This window comes from Ctenopharyngodon idella, chromosome 10 (assembly GCF_019924925.1).
Source record: "Ctenopharyngodon idella isolate HZGC_01 chromosome 10, HZGC01, whole genome shotgun sequence".
Taxonomy (NCBI): domain Eukaryota; kingdom Metazoa; phylum Chordata; class Actinopteri; order Cypriniformes; family Xenocyprididae; genus Ctenopharyngodon; species Ctenopharyngodon idella.
The window spans coordinates 30,329,335-30,340,423 of NC_067229.1; the positions used below are offsets into that span (position 1 = coordinate 30,329,335).

Sequence of the window (11,089 nt, forward strand, 5' to 3'; positions counted from 1 at the left end):
CCCCTTCACAATCTCTAGCAAAATGACCAACTTGTTGACAACGCCTACATATTACTGGACCACGGCGAGGAGAAGGGTTCCGCAAACGAGAGCCCTGTAACCGGGCAAACCCTTGTGTAAGTTGGCTTAACTGTTCTTGTTGTTGCTTTAACATATCCCTTAGTTCATCAAGTTCAGACCATGGGCTACTAACATCCATTTGCGACTTCCCTTGCACCCCGCACTGAATCCCATGTGTTACTGGAAGTGACTAGAGATCGACCGATATGGGTTTTTCTATAACCGATGCCGATGTTTAGAGGTCAGGGTCAGCCGATGGCCGATATGTGCTGCCGATTTTTTTGACCGATTTTTAGGGCCGATATCGCTAAGTTTTCCCCTTCATTTGCATGCTAAAATGTCACACTAATAATAAGTGGATGCACAACATTTCTAAACTTAACATCATTTATTGAACACTGACTTGAACCATTTCTCGAATCTTAATTTTGTGCACTGCACGGTATTAAAATAAAATATTTATCCAAAGTTAACCAAACAAATCAATAAACTGACCAAGTATTAAATATATAAAACAGGTTATAAAAAAAAAATAATAAAAAAAACTGTCAAGCATTTACATAAAAGTTTTAGAGCATTTATCAAACAGAATTTTTCAAGTTTGTTGGAACATAAATGTAAACTTAAATATACATTTAAATAAAATAAATACAACTTTATAAATAAAAATCAATTTAACTGAAAAATATAAAAAATAAAATATATAAAAAATAAATAATAGTAATGCTGCAAACACACTAGCAACCAGCAACAATTGTGTTTGGTATAAATGACACAGAACATCTAAAGTGCATTCTAACTTTCTACTTTTTGCAACTTTCTGCATTTTTATATAAAACAAAGTCCTCAAATAACCAACTGTGAATAAAAACTTTTCGTGCACTTGACTTAGCAGCATCAAAAATCTCTTTTAGTGCAAATAACATAGCAGCAAACCCCTCATTTTTGAGTGAAGGAAATTATGTAAACATTACAGAACAATATAAAAAGGAATGTGCTTTAATTTTAACTCAATTGCAGTCCCTGAGTCTTCCTCACTCTACCCATCTTTCACTGAAAGTTCTCAGTACTCCCAGTTTAAGAACAGCAGGTTGTCATGCAGGAAACACAACTGTTCTGCATGTTCTCCTGTGAGGCGGCTCCTCTTGTTGTCATAAATATTCCCAATCTCACTAAATACCCTCTCGCTGGGAACAGAGGAGGGGGGTGGACAGAGGAATTTCCTTGCCAGTGGTGCAAGGAGGTGTAGGCGGGATGTATTCTGTTTCCACCATTCCAGTGGCTGACCAGTCTGTCTGTCAATCAATGGCTCACGGAGGTACTGATCCAGCTGCTCAGAGATGTGATGCTCATCATCCCTCTCCTGAGTAGGAGTTTCATGAGGCCCCAAGATGTTTGCATACATTTGTTCAAGAACACTGGAGGGACCAGGTAATTCTTCATCTTCCACCCTTCTCTGTTTCGGATCTGATCCTTGGTCTTCAGTGGTGGCTGTTTTCAGTTGCTCGGACACAATGGCATGCTCTTCTTTTATCCATTGTTTTGCCTTGGTCAGTATGTCCACTGCAAAAAAAGACATGACCCTTATAACGAGGGTCCAAACATTTTGTCTCCTCCATCCTTGCGAACCTTTTCTGCAAGCTTTGCAGCATGGTTTCTCTTAGTGTTTTAATCCCCCTTGTGTTAGGACTCTCTGCCTGAAGCACCATCATCAGCACAGCAATGCTTGGGATGACACTGGAGATGGAAGCCTCTGACCTGCTGATCTCGAGGGTGACTTCCTCAACAGGTTCCACCGTGTCAATCAAATTGGAAACTATGTCCCATTGATCTGCAGCTGGAGTAGCAATTTTTCCATATTCTCCAGCATAGATATTGAGTGCTCGTTTCTGCTCCAGCATCCTCTGCATCATGTGGAGCGTGGAGTTCCAGCGAGTGGGTTCAGACTGAATGATACTGTGCTGGGGGAGGCCAAGTTCTTTTTGAATTTTTTTCAGATTCTGCTTTGCGAGCACAGAGTGGTTGAAATGTTTAGCTATGTTCTTTAACTTGGCATTAACGTCCAGCATTGCTCACTGACTGTTGATGCCATCAGTCACCACAAGCTGTATGGTGTGTGCGCAGCAGCTGAGATCAGGTATTTTTGCCAATCTGAGGCCTTTAACCATGTTAGCGCCACTGTCACGGAGCACAAGTACAACCCTGTAGTGGCTGATGTCGCAGTACTTCAGCAGGCTGATGAACATGTTGCTGATGTACTCCCCAGTGTGGGAGCCAGACATGGCCTTGGCATTTAGGACAACTTGCTTCCTTTCCCAGTTGTCGTCAATGAAATGTCATGTTAGACTCATCTAGGTCTGCGCGGGACTGTTTTTTTCGTCCCGCTCCCGCCTAAAATTCACTCTGTGTTCACCCGCTATCCGCATATAGTGATTTTCTTCCCGACCCGACGGGTCCCGCTAAAGATCGTTTCCAGAATCTTGCGTTTAAACTTCCCCTAAAGAAAGAGAGTGATTGGAGATAACAAATATAAAATGTTGCATATACAAGATTTGTATTTGTTATTTGTCTATGATGCTGTCAACATGTCACAAAGAATTATAGGCTAAATATCACAGCGAAAAATAGGCTAAATTAAATAGCCTACAACATGTCCCTCAAAACTATAGGCTATGCCAAATTTACATAAACGAAAACTGTTGGCTTACTAGCTATACTGCAAAATGAAATCTTTTTTAACATCCACGCAAGAACAGAATGACGCTGACTGATGACCATTTCAGAACGTCTCTCCTTCAAAATCCAATCACAAAGGTTGAATGTTCTATGAAGGTGCACTCTAATGCAAATAACATATCTTGCCAGGTTTCTCAGGACAGGGAACTGGGGACTGTGTGAACGCCACCACTGCAGAAAGTTTTGTTCACTTCAAGTTCAAGCACGGATGCGCTGATGTCAAAGCATCTCGGGAGTGACCGGGTTATTGTCAGACCGCCCGCTCCCGCCTAAAGTACACTAAAGTTACCAACCGCAATCCGCCTTTCATTCAAAATTTAATCCTGCAGCAAGAAATCTAATCGGGTCCTGCGGTTCCCGCGGGAGAGCCGCGGGAATGCAGACCTCTAGACTCATCAGTGCTTCAGTGTCCCCAGACCAACAGTCTGTCGTGAAAGATAAAAAAAGTGCCAGCATCCTCTGCAATCAGTGCTTTTATTTTCTTCTCAACTTTTGCAACTATACCATCTAGGATGTCTGTGCGGTAGTGCTTCTCAGTTTTTAGGCTCCATTGCAGCCACCAGCCTCCAAAAATCAATACCTGAGACAAATGTAAATGGCTGATTGTCTGTGGCAATCATTTCCGTAACTAAAGTGTCATTTTTTTTTGACCTGGGATCCGAATTCTGCCTTTACATTGGGCATCAAACATTTCTGTTAGAGTTGGCTGAGATACATTGGCTGTAGAGGCAGCTGCTTCTTCTTTATCTTTCTGTGCATCTTTGTAAGCCTGGAGGTGGTGACACCTCAGGTGACTCCACAAATTTGTGGTGTTTTTTCTTTACCTTTTTCAGCTCCCAAGCTCACCAGTCCATTGCAGATATTGCACCTCACGCAATAATACTTCAGCGTTCGGCATAACGGTAGATGACTGTTGCTTAACTTTCTCCTGGAGGCCCATCAAAGAAAGGGAAAACTCCAACAGGGTCTCCCCCGCAAGCTGCCTCCGGGAGAAAAGGGCTTCTTGCAAAACTACATACGACAAGGAACAACCATACAATTCACGAAGTGCCCCAATTATCCTAGCCGGATCCCCTCTATCAGTATCAGGGCGATGCCTAATTTCTTCATGAGCTTCCCCTTCTAAATGATCGAAGAGGAAGAAAGCTTGATCAGCCAATGATAAGCAACGGGCCCACATACAAGCCTGTGCTTCATCAACCCATTCATCTATACCTATACCGGATGTTCCACTAAAGTTTGGGCATTTCCGGTCACTAGGCACAAAAACAAACCTATCCACTTGGGCGGCACTAGTACTGGCCAATGCTGGTCTAGCCACTGCTGCAGCAGCACTATCATTAGTAGTACCAAGGGAACTTACCAACGGTTGTTCCTGCCGCAGCCTTTCATTATCAGCTATTAATTTAATCACCAAGTCCCGCAACTCCTGCAATTCATTCTCCATCTTTACCTCAAGTAATAAGAAACAAGTTAAATCACCTGTAACAGAAAAATTGAGGGGGAAACACAGATGAACATACACCGCTATCTTGTTCCTACAAAAGAAAACGAAACAAAAGACAAAAGAGAAGAACAAAAAGGAAAAAAAGAAAACAATTACCAATAGCAGAGTCTCCATGAAGCTGCCAGACAAAGAGCAGAACCCTGCTGAACTACGCCAGATTGTGGCCGGGGCCTGGGGGTGGCCCAGCTGAATTTCAGTAAATAAATTTAAACAATCAAAAAAAAAAAAAATTATAAAAGTAAAGAAAGCCTGACTACGCCACTTTGGGAATTTCACCCAAAGAATCTCAGAAAACTTTGCACAGGTCCCCTACCCAGTGGCAAGCAAAACGTGGAGACACAGGTATCAAACAAATCTTTTATTAAAGTAGCATAAAATCAATAAAATAGAAATATTAACTCTCAAAAAGACTTACACAATCATTAATCACTCAAAATGTCATGGAGCTGTGGCCTAAACTACAGGGGGAGACTCTCCATTAATAAATGGCTCTTAATCTACATGTCACACTCATATACCAAAATAAAGACCCCAGTGCACGCCAAAGACCACAGCACACAATGAAGAAACACCACCACCATCTAAAGAGGAAATCGTCGACCCTGGTCAATAAAGGCCAGCAGCACCTAGGCCAGTCTAGAAGACACTGCGTTACGGGCTGATCCGGCTACAGAATCGCGCCTTGAGTTTCCTGCAACATCTCTTTAAATACTCAGACCAAGACAGAAACTTCTTTCAAATGGAAACATGAGTTCACAATGGGAAATTGCATTAATCAGGGTCACAGACTGGGACTTTTGACTTTTGGGACTTTTGGGGACAGCCATTTTAATAAAATACCCCATGAAAGGGGGCACACCCACTACAGAGAGCAAAATATCTCTAAACTCTTAAAACCTTACCTTTTGGTTTACTTCTGTGGGGATGGACCAGTGTACCAGTCGCACTGAGACATTTCAAACGATAACAAACAGGTATAGTGTTGTATGATAATTGTTCACATTAAACCATATAGATTTTTGGGTGAATTTTTATCGTAGCGCAGTTTTATCAGTGGTAGAATATAACATTTCAATACAAGCAATTCAGTCCAATATAATGTATGCAGTATGTCAAACTTTTAACCCATGGGGGAAGAGAACAACCCATGTCATTTCCCAATTACACAGGAAAACCGCTGACTTGGCAACCCTTCTATAAGGGTCAATTCACGATGCTCATTTGTAGTTAAAATAAAGTAATAAAGTAGTTAAATATTTATCAATTAAATATTTCAGCAGATTCAGTGTTTTCTCTTCTATGGTGACAGGCAGACACATATTGAGCAGCAAACACACAGCAGTTCTTGCGTTCTCCTAACAAATATGGCAGTTTCTCCTGGTTTGAAAGAGTTTTAAATGTCGGATGGATCTGTTGTATTTTATCATAGAACACTGTCCGTATGTCCGTGTATTTGGAGCATTCTGTTAGGAAGCGCAGTAGCAAAAAAGTCTCTCTCTCTCCCTCCCCTCCCCTCAGGTTATGAACTAACCTAATATTAGAAAATTATTATATTCCCGACCATTTTATCAGTGAAAAATGTACTGGGATTTGTTGTGAAACAGTGACACCTGCTGGTTACCTGAGTAACAAAAACGGAACTATTGGGTTCCTCCGGAATGATTTCGCAGACGTACTGCAGTGGTGTCGTGTAACGTTTGTTGATGTCCGTAATTAAACCATTGACAGGACATCTCATGATCTAATGTGGTAAAAAATATATACATATATCCATAGTTCATAGCGATAATGTTATCCAGATCTTAATATCTGTATGTAGTCCCGATGGTTAAAAGAAAGCAGAGGAGAGTTTTGCGCTATGTGGAGGAGGGGAGTCTGATGAAGTTAAAGTCATTCCTTCGTAAACACAAAGATCTGGACCTGAACTTCACCCAGGGGAAGAAGCACCGAGGCCCTTTACACATTGCCTGTTCTCACGGGGATGATGCGATTCTCAGACTGCTGCTGAAACATGGAGCAGATCCCCTGCAAACCGACCGGAATGGAGAGACACCACTACATCTGGCCGCAAAAAGAGCCCTCAAACATGGCAAAAGAGGTATGAGACCGTGCTCTGTAATACCAAGAAACTCGTATTTTCATCTGTGTTTAATGCTCTTCACATTATCAATCGCAGCTTATGATGACCTGTTGGTGCCACTACGAAAAAACTGTCCAGAAGCCATGGATATTGCCAATAAAGCAGGAGTGACTCCTCATGACCTTCTCCAGTGGATGAAGCCTGAGCAGGTGCTGAGAAAATAGAGACTTAATAAACTAATGGTTTAGTTATATTAAGAACAGATTGTGCTGTCATGTTGAGTTAAGGATCTTCATGTAAGTTTCTAATATGTTCTATATTAATTTAATTGAAACAGGGGAACGTCAAAAATGAATCCTCGTATGTTGATCCAGAGCAACAATGGAGAGAGAAGCTGTTAGGCGAATGCCAGGATGAGTTTTTTGAGACATTCGGACAGTATGATGGTAAGCTGTTTGTTCTTGTACATCCTGCACTATTATTTACATTATATTTTGTGAAATGACTGGTTATCCTACATATCACAGTCCTTTATATAGATGTGTCACTTAAAGAAAAGGAAACATATCTAATTTAAAACACATGTATCTAGTTCTTTGAAGTTTACTATGTATTCATGTTGGTTTCTAAGGGTTTTGAAAAAAAACTTTTTGAAGAAAATTTTCAATTTAATGACTAAAAATGTCATGTGGTATAACCATCAAAGTATAAAATAATAACATATTTTCCTTATACCTTGAATACATGTGAGTGTAGTGTTCACATCTTAGATATAATACATTAGTTTTTAGGTATTACAAAATATTTCGAAAAGTGTTATTGGTAACACTTTACAGTAAGGTCTCATTTGTTAACATTAGTTAACGTATTAACTAACATGAACTAACAATGAACAAAACATTTGTTAAAGTATTTATTAATCTTTGTTAATGTTAGTTAATAAAAACACAGTCATTCATTGTTTGTTAATGTTAGTTCACAGTGCATTAACTAATGACAAACAGGAATTTTGATTTTAATAATGTAGCCTATTAGTAATTGTTGAAATAACATTAATTTAGATTAGTAAATGCTGTATAGGTATTGTTTATTCTTAATTCATGTTAGCTAAAGTAGTTAATTAAGGAAACCTTATTGTAAAGTGTTACCGTGTTATTTAACAAATATTATACATTATTATTAATTCATAATATCGTTACGTTTCTGGGGAGTCGCACAGCTTGACACTTTACAGCCTGCTGAAATGGTCTGATCTGAACTTATTGACCTTGACTTGACACTCATGAAGATTTACAGTGGTCTTCTCTTTGACATCACTTCCTATTTTTAGACATTTTGGGTGCATCACATGACTTTTATTTTGTGGACATATTGTAAAATATTAAACAGTTTTTTTTTCTCTAAGAAATGGTGCTAAACAATTATGCCAAAATACTTAATACTTAAATCATTTTCTTGTCAAGAATTGTATAGGTGTATCAAAGTCAATGTATGTATGAATTGCATATTTAATGTATTTTTGAATCAAATTAGCAAACATATTAATTGATAAATATTTAATTACTTTATTACTTTAATTTAACTACAAATGATCATGAATTGACTCTTTTTTGCTACTTTTAAACTGTAGCCATGGGCTGTTCCCCCTTCCCAGACCTTTGTGTAACTCCTGCCAATCAGATAAAGTGAGCAAGTCAGTGAACTGATTGGTCCACAGGCAAATAATGTATGAATATGTCCCTGTTCCCTCCAGGTGATTTCTTATGGGATGAGAAAGATGAGGAAGACTTTGGAAACTGGGCGGATCGGATCAGACGAGAATATTTTACTAAGCAAAGGGCCAGAGAACAGAGACAAGCAGCTTCCTTAGGACACAAGAGGTCAAAGGGGCATAAGGAGACGGAGGAAGATGAGAAGAACCATAGGGAGCTGAGAGCCCGTCTGGAGCGGGAGCACGAGGAGTACCTGCAGCGTGCCGCTCGTAAGGAGGAGGAGACACGACAGGGGAGGAAGAAGCGCTATGAGGAGCGCTGTGCCGCCACATTTCACAGCTCCTCCAGCAAGGGACCTGAAGGACTGCTGGGATATGATGACATCCCGTGGCCTGCTCCCCGTGGGTCACTGGAGGACATGGTGGGCGTTATGTTGCACGGTGCTGACCGATCTGATTTATCCACTTTCCGAAAGGTGCTCCGTCGGCAGCAGGCCCTCTGGCACCCGGACAAGTTTTTCCAGCGCTGTGGAGGCCGACTCGTGGACTCTGATAGACAGAGGATCCTCGATACAGTCACTGGCCTCTCACAGGAGCTCAACAGACTCGCACAAAACCTCAGATGACATTGATTCACTGCTCTGAATCAGTTTCATTTTCAAGCTTGTATGTGATTAACACACCTTTTGAACATTCAAATAAAAATTAATTCTATCTCAACCCAATTCAGTTCTGTAATAGTTGCTTTATTGAAGTAAGGGTGGCTGAGCGAGGAGGGATATTTTCTACAGTAATTCATTACAATATTGCAAACAGATATTTTTAGAATATCATTCAAGATCAGCAAAACAAATCTTAACTAAATTCATCATGGTTTAAAGTGTCACAAAAAATCTTTACATTTTAATATTAAAGGCACAATATGTAAGATTTTTGGATTAAAATCCAAAAACCACTAGAACAATGTTATATATTTTGTTGACTTGTGTACTTACATTATCCCAAATGTTTCCAAGAATGTTTAAATCCAGAGAAACAAGTCATTTTTACATAAGACACGGACCATGTCCGTGCGTCACCTATCAATGACATCATACCCACGTCACCTTCGGTTTCTGGTTTTATTTTGTAGAAACCATAGAAAAACCAAAGACGTTTTAATATATTATTTATTTTATTAGACACGTGAGCAACTGTTTGGATGGATTCATTCATCGACAGAAAGCTAATCAAGCATCTCATAGTAGCTGCCGAGCGAACACAGAGTAAGCGGAAGCGGCGATGGTGGCATAATAAAATTCTGCTGCTCTTGAGACGTGCCGCGCTCGTCTCTCATTAGCAATTGCTCAGCGGCCTCATTTCTGCTCACACAGCACTCGGCCCTGCTCTGCTATATACTCCAGTAACGGAAATAATGTCATCCATGAACATGATTTCTGCCGAAGTCCCATCCTGATTCTTTTCCACTTGCTGTAGACGTGAAGACAACACCTCCCATGATTCCCCGAAATCAAGGCATCATCAAGCTACGCCTTTGTTTTGAATAAGCGACATCTAGCGGTGAAAATTTACATATTGTGCCTTTAACACATTAATTTTCATTATTTTTGTTTTTTATAGAAACAAAATACTATGGATATTTTATTATTATCTCTAAATTGGTATAAATTAAAGGTTTTCAACCTTTATAGAAACTGGGAACCCCCCCACTCAGACTCCACTCAGCTAACTCAAGACCCTCAATATAAAAAGCAATTTTATTTTTTCTGTTAACAACTCATAATTACTTTTATAATAAGCATTAACATTATTATTGCATATAATGATTATCACATAATTGGTAACAGTTTATTTTTATTTAGAAATGTCATAAAAACTCTTCATGCTTTATATGTCTGTTTTTGATGACTCCCAAAAGTATCAATGGCAGAGTTATTGTTAACTAAAACTATTAAAATTTTTTGTTAAATAAACCTGAAATAAAATAAAATATAAATATTAGCTGAAAAACTGAAATGTTGCCTTGGCAATCATCTGAAATAAATTTAAGTTTAAGTGGAAATAAATAAATAACTGAAATAAAAATAAATTAAACCTAAATAGCAATATTAAAATAATAATAATAATAAAAAAATGACAAAAGCACATAATGAAATTACAAAAAAAAAAAAAGAAGCTAAAATTGACATAAAAACTAAAAATATAAAAACAAAAAACAATTCAAAATATTAATAAAATTAAAATAAAAACTAAAATTGCACTGTATAAATTATAATATCAATTTTAATATTCATGATAACTACACTTCTCAGCTATTATGACTTCTAGCATTTTCCTGTGATGAATATCAGAACAATTAGTGGAACATAAGAGAAAATAAGTAAATTTGTGGTGTACAGTATTTACTGTAAGGTGGAGGCCAGTGGGCTGAATGACGTTACTGTCACATCAGGACCTTTACAATCTCATTGCATCTTTAACTTGTTCGTCTTATTGCACTGTTGGTGTTTATTATTAAGAACTTTTAACAAAGGTTTGTTTTGCCCAATAAATTTTCTCATTTTCAGGCATTTAAACAAAGGACAGGCAGATGGCCTGCCCCTGGTCTGGAAGAATACGCCACAGAATATATTAAACGATGATGTGGTTGCCAGATTGCAGAAAAACCTTGCTAAACAATCAAGAAATTAGAAGACAAGTATGTGCAGTACACAATTTAGGATATATTATTGTTAGATCTGTCACATACATTTTCTAACTCAATTTTATATTTATTTTAAAGATGCTTTCTTTATTTTTACTTTATTAATTTATTGTTTTGTTTTTTTTTAATACAAATTTTAAAACAGCCAGTGCGACACACAAAAATGACTGAGTGGAAATTTAAACAGATAAAATCAAGCTGTGGGTTTGTAGAATAACTGTTCATATTATTTCGAATAACCAATACAGTGGCGTTTCATAATTATATCATTATAATTTTATTAAATATAGT

General features: G+C 38.4%; 1 protein-coding gene across 1 annotated transcript; it reads left to right on the forward strand.

Moving 5' to 3' along the window:
• The first annotated feature begins 5,961 nt into the window (after nt 1–5,961).
• Nucleotides 5,962–8,819, forward strand: nfkbil1 (nuclear factor of kappa light polypeptide gene enhancer in B-cells inhibitor-like 1). The gene is made up of 4 exons (XM_051911164.1): nt 5,962–6,401; nt 6,480–6,592; nt 6,721–6,829; nt 8,137–8,819. Exons 1-4 carry the CDS (start codon nt 6,128–6,130, stop codon nt 8,718–8,720), a joined length of 1,080 nt encoding a protein of 359 aa, XP_051767124.1. The 5' UTR covers nt 5,962–6,127; the 3' UTR covers nt 8,721–8,819.
• The last annotated feature ends 2,270 nt before the right edge of the window (nt 8,820–11,089 follow it).

What these genes read in the sequence shown, in the direction of transcription:
- nfkbil1 (XM_051911164.1), top strand. Translation starts at nt 6,128, where the DNA reads ATGGTTAAAAGAAAGCAGAGGAGAGTTTTGCGCTATGTGGAGGAGGGG. An exon ending in CCTCAAACATGGCAAAAGAG is followed by an intron (nt 6,402 to 6,479) that starts GTATGAGACCGT and finishes TATCAATCGCAG; the next exon opens with CTTATGATGACCTGTTGGTG. An exon ending in GACATTCGGACAGTATGATG is followed by an intron (nt 6,830 to 8,136) that starts GTAAGCTGTTTG and finishes TGTTCCCTCCAG; the next exon opens with GTGATTTCTTATGGGATGAG.